Genomic DNA, 20,700 nt, shown 5'->3' on the forward strand with positions numbered 1-20,700 from the left:
TCCATTTCCTCATCTGAAAATAAGAATCGGGTGAAGATTCCTTCCAACTCAAAACTGCTGTGATCCGGGATGTGATTTATGTGACTAAACCCTCTTCAGATGAATGTTATTCTAGCGATGGAACTGAGCTTTCTGGGGGTGAAGGATTGTCTGCCTTCTCCTACTTGAGGTTTGCCTTTACCTGCTTCTGATGTGCACTCCCCCTTCTGGTGACCCCCAGACACCCACTCCTGGGCAGTCAGCTTCCTCTGGTATAAACTGTTATCTAGTGTATCTCCACTAGGTTGGCTTCCTCTATCCTGCACCTTCCCCAGGTCACTATGCAGTATTTAAATCTTTCAGAAGCTCTCTTCTTTGAGAAAAATTTAAAAGGAAAGAAAAAAAACCCCACAAATGCATAGAGATGGAAGGGGAACTCACTGATTAAGAGGTTTGAAAGAGATTTCAACCAATCAATGTCTTAACCTTATTTGGATCCTGATTTAAACAAACAGACATTAAAAAAATAGACATATATGAGACAACTGGAGGTTGGAACACTTTGTGGATCTTAAGAAATGATCATTAATTGTTTTATGTGTCATTTCTGAGTACTGGTTATGTTTTAAAAAGAGTCCTTATCTTTTAGAGACACAGGCTGAAATATTTGCAGATAAAATGACATGACGCAGGGGGCAGTTGGTAAGTGGTGATGGAAGATGGGACAGGTTTGACTGTGAATTGACAATTATAGAAATTGAATGAGAGGTACGTGGAAATTAATCATACTTTGGTCTACTCTTGTATAAGTTTTATAGTTTCCATAATAAAAAGTATTAAAAAAAAAGCTTAATGGGATTCATCCTAACAAGGCATATTTGCTGAAGTGTTGGAAAGGGCTCGTCAGAGTTGCATAATTGTTGGGGGTAAATATGGAAGTTCATCAATCAGAAAGGCTATAGTGAGGAGCTGGCTGGCAACGGGCCCAGCTCCCTGTGGCTGTCATCTAGCCTTTGGCCAATTTGCCTTCTATAAATAACAGTCTATATGAATGCTTTACTATTTTAATGCACATTTGCCACAGCTGCTGAGCATGTTTGTTTACGTGGCTATGAACCCTTCTGTAAACATCACTATTTCAAAATTGCCCATGTGTCAAGAACATAAAGGGCCTCCTTTAAAAATATATTTGTGGGATGAGACACGGCCAGTTTCCAGATGTCTTGGTGGCTAGTGTCAGAATTTTCCAGGATTTGATTCATTTTCAAAAATAGAACCACATGACTGGAAGATCATGAGAGGTCACCATGCCATCCACCAGGGACACGGGTCTGTCTTTTGTGGGTGTGAGTCTGTCTTTCGAGAGGCCAGAGAACTTGTCAAGAGAAGGCCTGGGGCCAGGACTTGCAGGGCGACACAGGCGGGCGAGACTCACACCGTGCCCTCAGGAAGCTTGCTCTCCTGTTCTAAAACGAGTCTGACTCCGAGCGATGCGACAAAGCAGGCTTGCTGCCATCCAGCTGGCGCTGGAATACAATGCATCCGCAGAGCGCCAGCTGGCCTGCGCTGGGCCTGAGCACCCAGCACACTGATGGACGCCGAGGGGAAGCCTGCAGCACGACAGCTCAGATCTCCAGAAGACACCACAGGACAGGATCACTGCACCCACAACGTGCGTGGCAGCAAGCAGGCACCAGGTGGAGGTTGCAGTGTGCAGCTTACCCTTGAAAGAGGCCCATTAGTTGAGATCACTGACAGTAGTTTAAGGCCAACTAAGACATTTTTGAAAGAAGGAATAAGTAAAGCAGAAGCCACTTTGTGTCAGCTTGCTGTTTTCATGGCCTCTGATTTCCCATCTAGTCCTCCTGTGAATAATTAGATCCTTGTGAATTATATTTCCTCAGTGTGCATTTGGTCCACATTTTTTTTTTCCTGTGGCTTTGACTCATTGAAGCGTTCTTACCCCAAGGGTCTGTTTAATGCCCAGGAGTCCCAGTTGTGCTTTTCATTCACAAATAAGATGTGTCCTGTTGAAGCTTAAGGACTCAGAAGGGCAGGAAGTACTGAATTATACAAATCCCATCAGGAAAGGATCAAGACAAGTCCAGCTTCCAGACAATCCAGAGCTTTCTAGAATACTGCTCCTCCACTTTCTAGATATTAGAAAAGTTTTTTTTTTTAAGAAAATTAATAGTGATTGCCTTTCTGCAGGCATGTGGGTAATTATTTTGATTCTGTTTGCTGGCAACTACCCAGTTTTCTCTAAGAAACCACTAAAAAGGCCACTGAATGCTCAGAGGCAAGCTTCACCGTTACTTACAAGAAAGTGATGTTCTTCTCCTTGGAAAGGCTCTCTCCTTACAAGCTGTCACCAGAAAGACAGAGCCTGCCCCAGGGAGAATTCCTGCTCATTACAAAGATCATTTGCTTATTCCAGACTCATTTATTTGAGATTGGGCTTTGGTTTGGGGGAACGTGAAGCCGAGCTCTACAATTTGAAGCTCATTTTAACACCAGCGACCTGTGTCTCCAGTGGCTCCAGCTTCTTGAGCTCAGAGATGTAACTGTAACAAGGCCTGTCCCCTGCCCTCCCTCATGTCCAGCTGGGAGAGTTTGTAGAGAGAAATCTAACAGTCAGACCGCATCGCGAGTGGTCATTTCCTGCTGCCAGAGGTTATACCTGTGGCCACCACTAGGGGGATCCAGAGTCTCTGTGCTCCGCCGAGGTGGGAGAAGTTTGTGGTCTGGGAAAAGGACGGAACTCCCTTTGAACCGCTTCCTCTCCTCCCTCCTGCCTTCCCTCGTCTCTTTCTTTCTCTGCAACCCGCTCCCCTGACACCCACAACTATTGCCTCACAAGTACATCCGAAAGCTGCACCGAAGGTGCAAATAGCTCTGTGCACATATGCAGCACTTATTTAATAGTTCACAATCGTTATTTTGTTACTCTTTAACGACATTTTCAGGTGAGGTCTGTGTTCCTTTTATTCTACAGAAAGGAGCACCCACATGTCTTTGAGTTCTCAGTAGTCTTTGACTCACATTTTCATTGTTTGCTGCATTTAGAAAAATTATCGCAGAAGTTTCCACCATTATAAAAGAAATTTGTTAGAGGCTATGATCTTGTCTCTTGGGTACAGAGAGGCAGAGACATGGGACCAATGATTTTCATTTGAAGGGATGACTGATATCAGGTGACGGGTTGATGACTCTGGGGCCAGGCTGCTGGCCATGCATTTTCAGATTATATAAACCAAATCCAAGCCTCAAGTTGAAGACTTCAAAGCACAGAGGGGCAGATTGCATAACCAAAGGGGATCCCAAAGCTCACCATCAGTAACTCAGAAGAACAGTAAGGAAGTTCATGAATTAGGGTTCTAGTTTATACTTTTCCTATGGCACTTAAGTCAGGGTTTATAGCTCTGTTTAGTGGGATGTTACAGATAAATATGGGCAAAGCCTACTTTGCTTTTAGGATGTATAACATGTGTGAAGTCAGATAAGAGTGAAGACTTCAATAAAAACAGACCATTTCTCTATTTTGAGAACAGATCATCTTTCTGAAAATACATTAATGATTAGCCAGAAAGATCCATAGGATTATGATCTGCAGTTTTTTTCTTTCCTGCCAGAGTTATTTACTGGGTCTGCAGCACTATGTCTACTGAGGGTTTAGCAGGTAGAGAATGAGGAATGATGCTCCCTTGATATAAAAGAAAAACCAATGCTATGGGTCTTGCAAATGGCTCCCATGGAAGGGGTAAAATTGCACTTTCATTAAACAGTTTGTCAGGCTTCCTTTGAAAGGCTTACCTTCTTCCTCCTGGCTAGGCAATAAATAACCTCAAGTATTTAAATTAAGCAATGATTTAGCGCCATTTAAAATGTGCCTTAGAGACAGATAAAAACTTAATTGAAGCAAATATTCAGAAATTTAAAATATATTAGGCAGTGTTTTGAAAAACAAACCAAAAAAACCAAATTTATTTTCCAAAGGGCTTTTAAAAAGTTAAATGGTTAGATTTCTTGGTATATACATGATATACTTAAGGTTAGAGGACACACAGGCACACTGAAATGTGAAATGAGGGGATGGTATCAATAGTGAATGAGGTTCAGGTTTCCATATTTTGTTGTAAATGAGAACATCGGGTCCTAATGAGCATAGATCTCCCAGGTATACCAGGATAGAGAATGCCTTACCTGTAGCTTCCACCATTCCTTCTAGGATGACCACAATTTCCAGTTCCTCTTTGGGTAGCTGGGCTTTGGAGATCTCCCAGAAAGGACTCTGTTGGTTAATTTCATGGCTGATGATGAGCGGTGACACCAGAAATAGACGGTCATCCCCAGTGTAGTACCCTACATTGATATCCGTCTGGTTCAAGGGGATGAACTCCCCTTCCGAGGTCTGTTTGGATTTGATCAGCTTGGCTCTGATGGAAGCCTCCACGATGTGGGAATTCCTAAGATCCCCGACTCGGAACATCAGGCACAGTTTCCCATCCCGCATGGAGATCACTGCGTGGGTGGAGAAAACCAGGGTCTCTGCCCTCTTCTTGGGTTGCGATATTTTTACAAACATGCACCCCACCATGAATGCATTGACAATGGACCCCAGCACAGATTGGATTAAGAGGAGAATAATTCCCTCAGGGCACTTGTCTGTGATGACCCGGTAGCCATAGCCAATGGTGGTTTCTGTCTCTATTGAGAATAAAAAAGCAGAGACGAACCCGTTGAGGTTGGTGACACAGGGAGTCCATGAGGGGTCCTCTATGTGGTCCATATCTCCTCGGATGTAGGCAATTAGCCACCAGATCATCCCAAAAAAGAGCCACGTCACTGTGTAAACCATGACGAAAATCAACAGATTGAATCTCCACTTGAGGTCTACTAAGGTGGTGAAGATATCAGTCAGGTAGCGATAGGTCTCCCTCACGTTGCCATGATGGACGTTGCACTTTCCATCTTTCCGCACATACCTCTGGATTTTCCTTTTGGTCCGGTCTCGGCTGATGTGTCTTGGCAGGTCGTCCCTGGCCTGCTTAGGCAACTTTGGCTGATGAATGGTCACAGGGCTCTCAACATCCTGATCCATGGAGTCGCCCTCCAGGACGTTAGCTAATGGATTGGAGAAAAAAGAAAAACAGAATGAAATGCTGGCTTTTTGGGGATCCTGGAAACTGCACTCTGTATGGTACATGGTAGTGAAACCAAATACCACTGTTGTAGCTGTTAACAGAGTAGGTGAGGCCATTTTTATTTGGTATTGCTGGACAGGACTCCAGCTGACGTGGACACTGAGATCTGCAATGGAGCTTGTGTAAGTTCGTCACCACCCTTTCCACCAGGACAGGGCTCACTGCTGGGAGACTGTCTCCCTGCCAGCAGGTTCCAAGGGTCAGCCCTTACAGCGGAATGCCTCTCCACTCTACCCGAGATGCTATGGCAGGGGAGGCGCAGTGCATTCAGATAAAGAAATGTTTGGTTTAAGACAGTTTTGTTCTACCACTTAGCAATTGTGGGCTCTTGGACATTGTCTCACCAATGGGTTTCAGCCCTGGGCAACTTCACTGTGGATTCAGTGAGGCCGAGGGATAACAATGGAACATTCTTGGGGTGAAAGAGTTTATTACCTGGCTTGTTCTCCTGGCAATAGGTTGAGCACTAGAATCACATCTGCACCCAACAGTCTGCAGGTCTGCAATCTTCCTTTGTCTCTGCCTCTACCCAGAGAACTGGGCAAAGCTCTTTACATAGTGACTCACTCAATAATAGCTAATTGCCTACAGGTGTGGAAGCAGTAGCCTAGCAGCAGGCCAGTTACATCATCAAGTAGTTTAGGTTCAGGTGAGGATCCTGGCCATAGGAACCTTCACTTTATCCACAGTCATGTTGCATGTTAAGGACTGAACTGTGTCCCCAAAATTCATGTGTTGAAACTCTCACCCATAGTGCGACTGTGTTTGGAGACAGGTTCTTTAAGGAGGTAGTTAAGGTTAAATGAGTTCATAAGGGTAGAGTCCTAATGCAACAGAATTGGCATCCTTATAAGAAGAGGAAGAGGTACCCAGGGTGTGCACACAAAGGAAAGGCCACGTGAGGGCACAGTGAGAAGGCAGCCATCTGCAGGTGATGCAGAAAGGTCATCCAGACTAGCCAAGATCTCCAGAAACCAACCCTCCTGAAACCTTGATCTTAAACTTCCTGCACACAGAACTTTGAGAAAAAAATGTCTACTGTGTAAGCCCCACACTCTGTGGTATTCCATTACAGCAGCCCAAGTAGACTAACACACTTGATGAATTCATGGAGCCTCAGTTTCCACATTTACAAATGGTGGTCATGATACCCAATTCGTAGGGTTGTTATATAAGGTTAAATGAAACCACACGCATGATGTATGCCTGCTTGGAACAGACATGTAATAAATATTTCCTTGTAACAAATTGTTTCATTGCTACTTTCCTTATATTTGAGGCAAGAATTTTGAGTGAGATCTTAAAATTGTTATTTCAGCACAAGGAAGAGACAGCATTTGGTCTACAGAGGGTGCTGTTCGGTTTGACAACTTTTGACTTTTAGATCACTGTCCTCAATAGCCCTTTTGTAAAAGAGAAACTGTGCTTTTTTCTTCTTCTTTGAACCGGTATCAGGACAGGAGTCAAAGGGAAGCAGCTGAGGTTTGGCCAAGACAGGGTGGGGTGGGGCCTCTGGGGGGAGGCAGCAGCCCCTGGAAGGTGGGAGGTTTGTGGCCCTGAGTGGTCACATCTGAGCTCTTGCTGCTGATTTTGCCTTGAGTAGGAGTCTCCAAGTGACTTCACATGGGGTGAACTCTGAGCTTAAACCCTGCCAGGTTGGGGAGGCCTTGTCCCCGGAGCTCTGCACAGGCACCCACAGGCCTGGTGAGTGGTCTTACCTGGACTCAGGTGGTGAGCTCTCTGACTGTGCAGAGCCACCCTGAGCACTTGTCTCCGTGAGTGCTTCTGTGGAGGAAGATGATTTGTTAGATTCGCTGACTTTTAAGTCTTCGGTGATATTTCATACTTTAAAGTGTCATGGAGGAAATCTATACCCCCCAAGCTGCTTTCCTGCTTTTCTGGCTCAGATGCAATCTTCAAGATCCAGGTATTTGTCCTGGTTTGGAAGAACCTACTGGAACGGTTAATGAATGAGTAGAGATAACAAGTTCTCTGGGCAGTCCTGGGAGCCTGCCGGTGGATCCTCTAAGTCCCATTTCCCCCCTTTTCCTAGCTCAGGAGTGGACCACATTTCCTGGCCTCTTTTGCATTGAGGGTGGCCATGTATGAGTCCTGGCTGTTCTAGAATGGATACAACCTTCTAGGCCACGGCCTTAAGCAGTGCATGTGCCCCCTCCTATGCTCTAGCCTTTCTACAGAAGGTGGTGGAGTCTGGAAGTGGAGGGTCCTGGGTCCTGCATGGGTGGCAGAGAGCTGCCATCCAAGTAGAAACGAGAAAAAAAAGATCGTGTTTGCACCATTATGTATTTTGTGTGTTATCAAGTTGAGACTTATCTCTAATTTTATGGGTGACAATACTGACGTGGATAAATAGAAGATCCATCTGGCACTGGTGTGGGAAGGAGCAGGGAGAGGGGAAGGGTTAAGGTGGAGCGTTTGAAAGTGGTGTCTCTAATGAACTAGCTTTCAGGCTGACCAATGCTTGCGTTTGATGGGGGGGAAATGTAAATGCACATGCTACATTAGTGCCCTCTACAAACAAACAAAAATAGAATCAAAGAAAGGCAAACCTCCTTGGGAAGGCTGGCTAAGAGGTGGGAGGGTGGCCAGGGAGGTGCCCTTGCAGGTGAAGCAGTGGGTGTGGGCAAGTAGCATCCATGGGAAGATGGTGAAGGGGTTCAAAATAGGCCATCGCAAAATGTGCCACTTTGACATACTGATTACTTTGAATTAAAGGTATTTAAGAAACAGCTGGTGAAAGGACATTCTGATCTCCTTTTGTTCCCTTGAAAGCAGGAGGTGAAGGCACCCTCCTGACATCCTCATCACCAGGGACAGGGAATTTGGGGCTCAAATGGTTGCATAAACAATGCTTGTTAGATGAACCCATATCTTCCTAGTCACTTCTTCACCATTTACTACCTGGAGTCCAAACCCCTTTGTCCTGCCAATTGTTCATAAATTTCTTGTTCTTTGTCTAAATGGTTTAAAAGAATGGGCTGATCTGGGCACTTCTTCAGGTCTTCATTCTTGTGAAGGGTCCCATGTACATGTAAAAACTCAGTAACATTTAGATGCTTCCTTCCTGTCAATCTGCCTATGTCAGCTGAATTCTCAGGCCCCGCCGGAGACCCAAAGAGGGGAGAGGAGAATTTTCCCTCCCCTCCAGTGGGGAGGTAAGGCTGGTGCTGCTGCTTGCTGTGGCTGGTGGAGCAACAGACACAGAATGGAAGGAAACCAAAAAAGCCAATGAAGTGTGAGAGTCCTTGGGGGGACACTGAAGTAGGGGTCCCCAGGGGCTGGAAGGAGGATGCCAGGGACAAGGAAGGGTGGGGTGTGGAGTGGGCCTGGAGGATATGTCCAGAGCAGCAGCAGGGAGCCCTGGACAGGGAGAGCAGCGGGAGCTGCCTTGCAAGAATGCAAATGTATGCAAGGGAAATAGAGAAGGGAAGGTCAATGATGGCTCTTAATGTTTCTTTCTTTCTTGGAATCCCAGGTGCGAATGTGAGGGGGTGAACTGAATTTCATTTGCAAGAGCATTTTGAGCTGACCCGCTGGGCAAGCTGCAGCTGCAGTTGGGGAAGCTGACAGTTCTCCCCTGTTCCTGTGCAGCCCGGGACACTAATGACTTCTCCCCTGGAGCCCCACCGGGCAGCTCAGGAACTCGCCCTGGGGCCTGCCCGGCTGTGGCACTGTGCACAGGGCTGGACCAGAGATAAGGAGGAGGAGCTCTCTGCTAACTGTGAAGTGCTGTACAGCATGCAAGAGGAAGGGGGAGTGGTGCTGAGGATCTTGATGATTTATTTGACTTGATTTAAGGAATCTCAGATGATAACTAAACCCCACTGTTGGGGCAGCAGGGGTGAGAATACAGAATTCCCTGGGGACCATGTGAGGGGCAAGGCCCCATAGGACTAAGCTAGTCAGCTGTCCTGGGACTGGCTTCACAGCCCCACATGGGAAGGAACATTCTCACATTGTGCAGGGTTGAAACCCCAAAGTAGTGGCAAATCACTTTTCATGACTGCATAGTATTCCACGGTAATATCGGCAACATTATTATAACCAGTGCTCTGTTGCTGGACCTGCTCTGTGGCCTGGAGACCTCAGGGGTCAGTCCTCCTGTTGGGTTGATCCTGGTCAGGCAGGGCCCTTAGGGGCCCAGAATCATGGTTTCTTCCTCATCAGAAATGACCTACTTGTTGAAAACACAATGCACAGAATGGGAAATAATGTTTGCAAATCATGTATCTGATAAGGGACTCACGTCCAAAATATAAAAAGAATTCTTACAATGAAAAAAACAGAATAACAACCCAATTCAGAGATGGGCAAAGGGCTTGAATGGCTATTTTTCTGAAGAAAATACACATGAAAGGATGCTCAGCATTATTAGATCACTAGTCATTAGGGAAATGCAAATCAAAACCCCAATGAGATATCATTTCATGCCAAAGGAAAAAAAAAAGAAAAAAGAAAGAAAAAAAGAAAAAGGAATAAAAAATGGAAATTAAGCAATAGTTGGTGAGGATGTAGAGAAATTGGAATCTGGGTGCACTGCTGATGGGAATGTAAACTGGTGCACCCACTGTGGGAAACTTATAGTGATTCCTCAGAAAGTAAGTGTAGAATTACCAGGTGATAGAGTAATTCCAATTCTAGGTATAAGCCTAGAATAATTGAAAGGGACTCGAACAGAGACATGTACAGCAATGCTGAAGTGGCATTATTCACAAAAGCTAAAGGTGGAAATAACCCTAATGTCTAATAACCCAACAGATGAATGGATGTGCAGAATGTGCTGATCCCCTCATGCAATTGAAAAACTATGCATAAATTTGACTCTCCCAAAACTTGACTAATAGCTTGCTATTGATGTGAAGCTTCACCATGATCATAAACAGAATATATCACATATTTTGTATGTGATATGTATTATATACTGGATTCTTACAATCAAGTAAGCTGAAGAAAAGAAGATGTGTTTTCAAATTGTCATAAATCTCCAAAAGTTGTTTCCAATATATTTATTGAAAAATATCCATGCGCAAATGGGCTGGTGCAGTTCAAATTCAAGTTTTTCAAGGGTCAGCCACGATTTGGAGCTAAGCAGCTGCAGAAGGGAGTGGGCAGGGGAGTATCAGTGGGATGGTAGGACGGGAGAGGCAGAGCATGACGCCGGTGTGACTGGTCCAGTTTAAAGCGTCTGCAGACTCCCAGGTGAGCTCTCCCCTTGGTAAGTCAGGTGTGTGGGGCAGAAGCTCAGCAGTGACCTGGGCTGAACTCCAGATGTGGAGGCCACCAGTACACACAGGGGAAGTTGTGATTATGGGTGTGGATGAGAGTTCCCTGGGAGACTGGGCAGAGGGAGCAGAGGTATAGAAGACAATGACATTAAGTCAGCAGTAGAGGAAGAGCCAGAGAAGGGGCTGAGGGACGCATGGCTGAGGGGAGCAGGAGGAGACGGTGGGGCAGGAAGGCAGGTGGGTCTAGGGTGGGGAAGGCAGAGAAAGGTGGCCTCATCCCCACACGCTGCAGAGACCACTGTATGCCCACTTGGAAGATAAATGATGAGTCCTGTCTTTATTCTTTATATCAGGAGACTTTCCAAGTGGATTAAAGATTTAAGTGAAAAAAAAAAAAGAACTACAGAAGGCATGGAAGATGTGAGTACTTTTATAATTCTAAAGAGCTGAGAAAACCTTTCTAACCATGATAGGAATCCAGAAACTATTTTAAAAGATTGATATTTTTGTCAGTATGAAAATTTTAGATGTTTGTTAAAAAATGTAAGAAGACAAGCCAGGAAAAATATTTGCAGCAACATATAACATATATATTCCCAATTACAAAAGCAACAAATACCCCTGTAGAAAAAAATGATAAAAGGAAACGAATAAGGAGTTTATAAGGGAAAATTTCCCAGAGCTAAAAAAGCATATGGAAAGACTGTTCAACCATGGAAAAATAAAAACAATGGAAATATAATAACATTTCTTCCCTTAAAGTTGGAAAAATTAAAAATAACAAATGTAGTGCATAGAGTGTGTGTGTTGGGAAAGGCAATGGAATTGTGAACTTGCAAGTATAATTGGACATTTAAAGTGGTGAAGTCTTTCTGGAAAGCAGGGTGACAGTAGGTTCCACAATTTAGAGATGATTAGATACCTCAGATGTAAGAAGACAAGCCAGGAAAAATTCCCCAGAGCTAAAAAAGCATATGGAAAGACTGTTCAACCATGGCAAAATAAAAGCAATGAAAATATAATAACATTTCTTACCTTAAAGTTGGAAAAATTAAAAATAACAAATGTAGTGTGTAGAGTGTGTGTGCTGGGAAAGGCAATGGCATTCAGGGTCTAGACATTTATGGGAAGGAAATAACGTCATACACATACACATTCATCAGTTGTATGTGGGGGATCTATGGAAGCTTCTTTTATAATAGTGAAAAATTGGAAACAACCTAAATGTCCAGCAACAGAGCACTGGTTATAATAATGTTGCAGATATTACCACAGAATACTATGCAGTCATGAAAAGCAATTTGCCACTACTTTGGGGTTTCAACTCTGCACAAAGACTTCTTTCTTACTGGGCCTTATATTTGTCCTTTTTAAAACAGTAATCACTGCAGCCCAGAACCCACATCACTCTTCCTTGTTTTGTTTGCTTTTTCTGTAGCAAATATCACCTTCCAGCATGAAATAGTCTATTTATGATGTTAATTTTAACTATTTGTTGGCCCCTGGCAGAGGATAATTTCTCCAAGGATAGAGATCTATGTGTGTTTTATTAATTGATGGATCCCAGGCCCTGGAAAATGTGCCTGGCACATAGCAGGCCCCAGCCCCTGTTTACCGAATGAATGAGTGTATGGTTATTGGCCTGGCAGGCTGTCTATGGCATAGCGTTAAGTGAAAAAGCAGAATAAGAAACATGCAGTTTACTTTTATATTGCTTTCATGCAATACTGTGTGTGTGTGTGTGTGTGTGTGTGTGTGTGTGTGTGTGTGTGAAGAATGCCCTTCAAAGTGTTAATTTAGATCAATTACTGAGTTTTCAGTTTGAGGGAGGTTTTTGCTTTCTTCTGATTTTTCTATATTTAAGTTTTTTCTTAATATGCTTCTATCATCTAAAATATCAGCAGGAAACATAAAGCTATTTCTGTTTTGAATAAGCAGTGCAGAATAGAGGTACTGAGTGATGTCCATTGGGAGTAGCCATTGGGATTTATTGGTGTAGTGGGTTGAATAGTGTCCCCCAAAATTCACATCCACTTCAACCTCAGAATGTGACCTTAATTGGAGGGAGGATCTTAGCAGATGTATCTAAGGTCAGGATCAAGATAAGATCATACTGGATTAGGGTGGGCCTCAAATCCAATTAAAGCATCCTCACAGGCAGAAAAGCACATGCAGAGACACAGAGAAGGCCACGTGGCAGCAGAGGTGGGGACAGGAAGGGTGCTGCCACAAGGCCAGGAGCTGGGAGCCACTGGAGGCTGCGGGAGGCAAGGAGGGCTTCTCTACCAGGGAGCGTGGTGCTGCGGACACCTTGATCTTGGACTCTGGCCTCCGGAACTGTGAGAGAATGCATTTCTATTGTTTTAAGTGACCCAGATTGTGGTAACTTGTTGAGGGGGCCACAGGACACTCATACCACCGGTGACTTCGGTGGGGATGGTGTCCACTGAGTGGTGGGATCTATGGCCACACTGCAGAGGGAGGAGGATGATTGGTCTGGGGTGGGGGAGGAAGAGTAAAGAGTGAACAGACAGTGTGTTCAGAGGCAGAGGGAGGTGGAGTGTGTCCACAGAGCGGGGCCCGTGTGTGTGTATGTGGGTGTATGTGGTGGAGGTTTACGTGAATTAGCTGGTGGTGGTGGCGGCATTTACATGCTGTGAAGAAGCCAGCGGGGAGAGGCTGACCCTACATGGAAGGGGGCAGTGGTGGGTGAGCTGTTCGATGGACTGGAAGCCAATACAAGATGCTGCTAAGAGCTCAGGTGAAGGAATGGACAAATACAGGAAAGGGACAAAACTGCCTCCCTGAGGTGTAGGGGTGATGTGGGGAGGAAGGGACAAAGGGGAAGGCAATGTCGGAGGCATCCTCTTAGGCTTTGAGTCCTTGAAGGAGCTCTAGTTTGGCTCATTTCCCAGTGTGAATTTCCAGAAAACCGGAAACTTCAGCAGACTCACTGTGCTGCATCTCCGTCTAGTGATGCAAATAACTGAGTTCAGCGTGATCACGCCAGTGGCCTGGGATGTGCAGGTGCACGTGGAGTGGAATGTCATTCCACCAGGACACATTTGAGCGACGACTCACAGCTGCCCTTACAAGTGGTGCTTAGCTTCAAAATCAATAGTTCCCTCAGGGCCCCTTGCCCTGCGCTTATCTTCCTGCAGAGTCGCCGTAGCGGAAGCAAAGCTCTCCCCATCCTTGTTGGTCAAGAAAGCCTGTGTAAACAGATACTGTACACTCACGTTCACAACAACCAGAAGGGGAGGCAACTCACAAGCCCCACATGTGAGTGGCTAAACAAGATGTGGTTCACACATACATGGAATGTCATTCAGCCTTAAAAGGAAGGACCTGTGACACCGGCTACAGCATGGGTGACCCTTGAAGACACAATGCTGAGTGAAATAACCCAGCCGCCAAAGGGCAAATGCGGTATGATCCACTTATCTGAGGCCCCCAGTGCCGTCACAGCCACAGAGACAGAAAAGAGAATGGTGGGTGCCAGGGCTGGAGGAGGGAAGTTAGTGTTTAATGGGGACAGTTTGAGACATCCTTGAAGAGAGTTCTGTGGATGGAGGGTGGGGATGGCTGCACAGCAGTGCAGATGTACTTAATACCACTGAACTGTCCACTTAAAGATGCTTAAAATGGTAAATTTTATGTTATGTGTATTTACCACAGTAAAAAGCAAATTGTCATAAAAAAAGAAAAGCACATGTATTTTCTAAATGAGAGATCAGCCTCTAAAATGCCTTCCCGCCCCACCTCAGGGAAAGATTTACAGAGAGCAGGAGACTGCAGGCCAGGGTGCTGCACACTGAGTGGGGAGGGGGTCTCTCTCATCAGGTGCACTTCTGCAGTTTTCAATATCTGCCTCCATGCTACAACCAGGACACGTTTGAGCGATGACTCAGAGCTGTAGTAACAAGTGTGCGTCAGTCCAAGATGAGCATTTGCTTTGGGCCCCTCGCCCTGTGCTTATCTCCTCGCATAGTCAGTATCTGAAGGCTCCCCCCATGGGGACTGCTGGTGATGCTTGTCATTATGTCTCATATGTCCTGGGGAGGTGAAGTGGCTTTTATTTGTCCTGCACCTTGAGCTATGGTGACTCTGGGAGATGATTACAGTCAGAAATCCAGACAGATTGTGCAGTTTAAGGTCACAGGTGTGTATGTGCAGAGGAGCAGCACCTACATTCCACTGGGGACATACGACAGACACCAAAGGGCAAAGTTCCTACTAAAATTGTAGCCTGGGAGGATCTACAACTGAACCTAAATTTAGAATGCCTAGTACCCACTGCAGGGTCAGAGGACTAACGCTGGCTGCTCTGAGTGTGGATACGGCTTTGTAACGTGCAGTTTCAGGATTCAGAGGAGAGAAAGGATGGTGCACTTTGGGCTGGAGGATGGAGACTGATATTCAATACTGTGATTTCTCTTCTCAAAGGATTCCAACAGTCAGAACCTTCACCAATTAGAGCCACTGGGAGCTTCTCAGGACCAACGTATATAGTTGTGTAGGTCATCCACCGCAGAAAGGTGCCCCCAGGAGGGGAGCAAGAGGCCTGAAATTCAGTTTGTGTTTCGCCTGCCAAGCCACATGCCCTTTCTCAGGCCTGAGTCTGCTCAGAGGAAAGGGCACCTCTGTGATTTGCTCAAAGGCAGCGGTGGCTAGCAGTGGTCCTGGAACTGCAGGCATTGTGTATCTCATCCTCCTCCTTTTTCATTGCACGTGAAGAAAATGAGGCCCAAGGAAGGACCTGACTGGCCAGGAGGCAGAGCCCACATGAGTGCTGAGACCTCAGACTGTGGGCTTGGCAATCCCACGTTCCCTGTTCTCCGAAGTAACGGCGGCTTCAGGCTTTTCCCTCCCATGGGGACAGAGCCACAGGTTCTGGAGCCACAGGTTCTTCATTTGCAAAACATCCTGCTGGGCTGGTGGGAGAATTAAATGACACAGTACACACTGGGCAGCAGAGCCTGGTAACAAGGTGAAGGGTGACGGTGACAGGCAGGTCCGGATCAGAACCCTGCTCTCCCACCTCCAATCTGTGTGCATTTGTTCAGGCCATGTCTGTCCTGAGTGTTTCCTCAATTGTAAAATGGGAATAATAAAGCCTACCTTGCAGGATTGCTGTGAGAAAGAAATAAATCATGCCAGCATAGCTCCTGGTACATAGCAGACATTGAACAAATGGTAGCAATTTTGATAGTGTCTGGGTCAAAGAAGGTACACCACTTGTCGCTATAATAATCACCACTTTTATAAGCTCAACATTGTCCTGGAAAATGGGAAATTCAGAAGCAATTTAGGGCACAGATGGGTAAATGCATTTGAAAGCTAAGAGCCTGCTTGGTAGCACAAGACCTGCACGCTTACCATATCAATGGGCAGTTGCCTTCAACACTGTGGCTAAGAGACTGAGAATGTTCTAGCCTGAGAATGTCAGAGACAGAGGTCAGCAGTGGCTGGACAACTGGTAAGGTTATCAGGAAGGAGGTGAGCAGTGAGTGTGGGTCTGAAGAGAGAAAGGAAGAAAGCCAGGCCTTATGGCACAACCACGGGCCAAGTAATGGGCTGGACACAGAAGCCCCACAGGAAGCATTGACCCCTCTTACAGAGGAGGCTGTGGAGGTCCATGGGGGCCGAGGCACTTGCTGAAGCTTATGCACTTAATATATGTCAGGGACTGCACTCTCTGTCAAGTTGGCCTGATTCTGAAGCTCATATTCTTTCCCTTCTGTCTTTGTAGATAGATGAGCAGGAGTAGGTGCATATGTACAAGTGTGTGTGTGGTACATGTGCATGTGGATGAACATGTGTGTGTGGATCTATGCATGTGTGCGGTGTGTGCATGTGTGTGTCCATGGTGTGTGTACATGTGTAGTGTGTAGCATGTGTACAATGTAAAGGAAAGAGTGGCAATGAAAAGGATCTTACTTCAGTGATTACGCAGTAGAATGGAAGATGGGAAATAGAGAAGGGTTTGTGGGCTGTGCTGGGGAAGGCTCAGCACCACAGTGGGGAAGGTAGAGATGGAGGAGAAGGGACAGGGTTAAAAAAAAAGAGACTTTCTAGGACTTACTGCATCAGATAGCAGTCTGGCTAGTGGGGAAATTTGGTGTCTAATAAAATTATAAATTGGGAATGGGGACTGGCAGTTGTAGGGCAGGATGAACATGTGTTGAATCCCTACTATGTGCCTGCATTGAGCTCTGGGCACCACATGCTAGGTCAGCTTGCCTATTCCCATCCTTCATTAATCTGCATGGTAGATAGCACTGTTCATCTGAGAAGGCTGAACGCTTTGGCCAAGGTTACACAGCTACATCTTTGTTTGGGGCAGGGTGTTTCACTCCAAGTCTAGGGCTCTTGACATTAAGTGAGTAGCACAGAAACGTGAAGTGTATTTCCCAGCCTGGTGGTGTTGAGCAGGATTGGCGAGCTGTCTTGGAGAATGAGTGTAAAGGTATCACCGAAAAATCGAGGCTACTGCTTCCCAAGGGGGCATCCACAGGGAGTGGGCGGGAGGAGCGGCAGGTGTGGGAAGCTGGGGGGCACGGTGAGCAGTTGGTGGTGGGAACAAGGATCCCTGACAGAGGGTCCAGGTCAGGGAGGCCAAGGCAGTGCATTTAGCAGAGGACAGGCCCTTGGGTTTGGCCGTGGGGAGCTCACTGGCAACTCTGGATAGGGGGTCAGGGTGAAAGTCAGGCTGCAGGGGAAGAGGCTGGTGAGGGGCTGAGGCTGCAGGAGTCATTTTGCCTGTAGGGAAGGAGGGAGGCTGCAGAGTGGTGGGGAAATGAGCGAGAGACCTGCTCTTCCAAGTGAGGCAGGGAAAGAGCCGTGGTTCTGGAATTCTGGAGGGGAGCACGGGCCTGGGAGCAAGCAGGATCTCCCTGGGTGGGGTGGGCATGGGCTGCAAGGCCAGGCGTGCTCCCAGAGGGCAGGCCAGCCCATCCTGCCTGCTGCAGGCATGTGCAGGGCCCAGAGGGGTTGGCAAGGCTGGGCCCTGCTCTGCACGGTGAAGGCCGCTCCACCGTCCTTCCTCCTGCCCATGGGTGTGTGTCCATCCTGGGGAGGCCATGGGCGGACCTGGTTTTCTAGTCTCGAGGAGGGATGGATGAGGAGTGGCCAGGAGAGACAACAAAGTGGTTTCTTAGTCTCGAGCAGAGCCAGGACACAAGGTTCCTCCCTCAGGCTCTAGACTGCGGAATGCCCAATCTCTCAGGAGGCCGTGCTTCGCTCTAGGGTGAGGGCAGGGGCAGGCTCATCAGAACAACCGCCGCCCCTGACTGATGAGCATCATGCTTCCCTGTACGTTTTCTGGGGCAAGGCCGCCCAGGGCTCCATCAGAGCACAGTACACGGGGCTCTGCCCAGCAGAGGAGGCAGCAGTGAACGGCCCTCACATTAGCCCTGGTTCCAATTTTCCACAGAGATTTCAGTCCCCTCCCCACAAAGCGCTTTTTGTTAAGAATTCTAGGGAGTGGAAAATTGGCTTTCATTTCCTCTGCTGTCCCCTCCTGGGGGTGACAAAACTGGGTTTCAGAAGGAGGAGAAGTCCTGGCAATTCACTCCTAGCAGTCACCGTGCAGGGGAGGGCTGGGATAACTGATCCCACGACGAAACACCTGTTGGCTGGTGGGTGTCTCCTCTTGCCACCAGTAAAAAGCAGCAACAGAAAGGTGGAGGCAGGAGCCTGCAGCACAGGCGCTCAGGTCTTTGCTCTGCTCTAACAAGGTCTGTTCGACTTTACCAGAAGACTTATTTCCCTGCATCATTTCCCCTCTTGACTTCACCTTTAATATGAGATCTATAGGTATCATGTTGTTTAACTGCACTTGAAGTTTAAGTGTTAGCATTTGAAACAGATTGATCCCGACCTCCTCTTTTCTATGGAGGTGGGTACCCTCCCTCTGAATGTATGAATCTAATGGTTACACGGATTCCTCTGTCAAGAGAACAGAATTACGTTTACTGAGATGTTGTTTAAATTCCTAGCAAGACTCCATTGGAATGCAAAAGGCCTCCATTTTGCACTTCATTCAATCTGTGTTGTTCTGGAGAAATCTGTCATTGGTATTTTAGGGTCTTTTGAAGAGAGGTCTGCTCTCTTTAGTCATTATCTTAACACTGGGAAGGTGGCATTTCCTTAGCCAGGGTTTTGTGGAGAGAAATACACTGGATTTGGGGTCTGAAGACCCAAGCCTCAGATAACCACTTGGCCCCTTTGCTTGGGCCACTGACCTAACTTCTCCAGATCCCCACATCATTCCTCTAAGTGCTGTTGGTCTATAACTTCCCCTACCAGCTTCTGCCCTGAAAAATATTCACTATCTACAATTTCATAAAAAGAACGAAATAAATTCTTTTAAAAGGAAGTCTGACGTGCTTTCGAATGTTCTCTGTCCAATGAAGTATTTCCTCCGGAAAGCAAATGAAATACAGTCTGAGCCATCAGTTCTTGACGGGCTCCAGCAAGGTCTCAGTTGGCGTGAGTGCGCGTCTCAGCCTCTGCTCCTGTGCAGACTGTGCTCAGGAGGTGGCAGGTCCGCAGGCTTCAGGAGAAGGTTCCCTCTCCTGCATCAGACGTGGAGGCGCGGGGCTTCCCTTCCCCCGCCTGCATTTCCGAAGACTGGGGCTCCTGTGTGCACATACTAGGCCTCTGGGTTCTGGAAGCAGCCCCCAGGCGGCCAGGGGCGGTCAGTCTCAGCAGCCTCTTGTGCTGTTTCCTCCTGTCTGCGTCATCGTGTCACCTCCCAGGCGCTGAGGTGCTGACGAGCCGAGGTCTGAATCTGTAGGCTGGATACGGGCTTCTGGTTCTCTGGTTTGCCAGGTTCCAGGGATGTTATTTTTTTTCTTAAAATTATTTCATGGGCTGGGGGTACTTTCTAAACAGCATGTGAATGGTTGCGCCCATCTGGGCTGAGAGTGGGGACGGTTTCAGGGTATTCCCGCCGGGCAGGAGTTGTGTGGATGCGGCTCCATGCAGTGTGTCCCCTGTCTCAGGCTGTGGGAATGGGAAATGGTTGAGGCCTCAGAAGGCTTAGATGGGGAGCCAAGGATGCTGCGGAGGAGAAAGCAGGATGGGAGGGGCCCCCAGACCCCCAAGGCCCCTCCACGACCTCCATAAACTGGCTGACGTCGGCCGACATGCTGTTACGGTGCCTCTACAGAAAGCTAAAGTGGTGATCGGAGCACTTGGCTGATTTCCCACCAAACTGTCGACTGACCAGCACTCAGCATTCCTGCATATCCAGCAATCAGCTCTGATGAGCTGGTGTGGGCTTACTTCAGCCCCCTACAGGCTGAGATCCCACCTCCTGCAGGGGGGTGCAGGGGTCCTGCTCTGCTGGATGCGGGTGGGGAGTGAGGTGAAGGGGAAGAGAGGTGAAGGCTAATAAGTTTAGGAAATGTGCCTCTTCTGTCTCCCTCTTGGAGAGTTCTAGAACAAGTTACCATAGTGACAGTTCTGAGACATCCTGTTTCATATATATTATTATATGTAATATTATAATTAGATATAATTGATTACATTTGTTTCCCCCAGAATTCCTCAAGTTCATTCAAGCTCAGGACAAACCATGTACACCTACGTTCTGCAGAAATGTATTTGAAATGCATTTGGTTTGCTGGTTCGTGGAATGAGGATGGGAACTGGGGATGGTCAGGTCCACACTGGGCCTCCCTCACCCCTGGCTCGGGCTGCCTTGCTCTCTCGTCCCTCCGACAGCCCAGAGCTGCGGTCCCTGCGCGGCCTCTCTGTGGCCCCATTGCCCCCGGCTCACGCCCTCGCACCTGCGCCCGGCCTTTGCCTCGGCTTAGTAAAGAGGGATGTGACTCAGTCAGCCAGCCACGAGCAAAGATGAGAGTGACATGTTACCCAAACAGAGGACGAGGCTCTGACACAAATGGGAGGTTAGCTTAGACTCTGTTGCTAGACTCAGAGGGGCTGATGAAAGGAAAGATTCTAGAACATGTCACACAACCAGAAATGGGGGCCGCCCAAGGCGGGGAATCACCTGCAGACTCTTGTGCTTCTCTGCCTTCAGGCAGCCCGTGTTTCCCATCATTCTATGTTTGTATGTGAGGCTCCCCCTGAGGACAGTAGGGTGCCCCCAGACCTTGGCACCCAGGCTGTGGGTGGTTTTGGGGGCTCACGCCCCTCCAGGCCTTCTCCCCAAAGCTCTTGGCTTGGGTGGTCTGTGATTTGGCCATGAGGAAGGCTGGTGCCAGGGCCCATGTCACCTCCAGACCAGGCCCTGCCGCCAA

At 47.3% G+C, this 20,700-nt stretch overlaps 1 protein-coding gene across 1 annotated transcript in view; it reads right to left on the minus strand.

The window, feature by feature from the left end:
* The window catches only part of KCNJ6 (potassium inwardly rectifying channel subfamily J member 6), a 251,414-nt gene that overhangs the window by 74,356 nt on the left and 156,358 nt on the right, over positions 1-20,700 (minus strand). Inside the window, exon 3 of the mRNA XM_036899328.2 lies at positions 4,183-5,103. Within this exon, the coding sequence (XP_036755223.1) occupies positions 4,183-5,103 (921 nt within the window). The remainder of the gene's footprint in view (positions 1-4,182; positions 5,104-20,700) is intronic.

This window comes from Manis pentadactyla, chromosome 1 (assembly GCF_030020395.1).
Source record: "Manis pentadactyla isolate mManPen7 chromosome 1, mManPen7.hap1, whole genome shotgun sequence".
NCBI lineage: Eukaryota > Metazoa > Chordata > Mammalia > Pholidota > Manidae > Manis > Manis pentadactyla.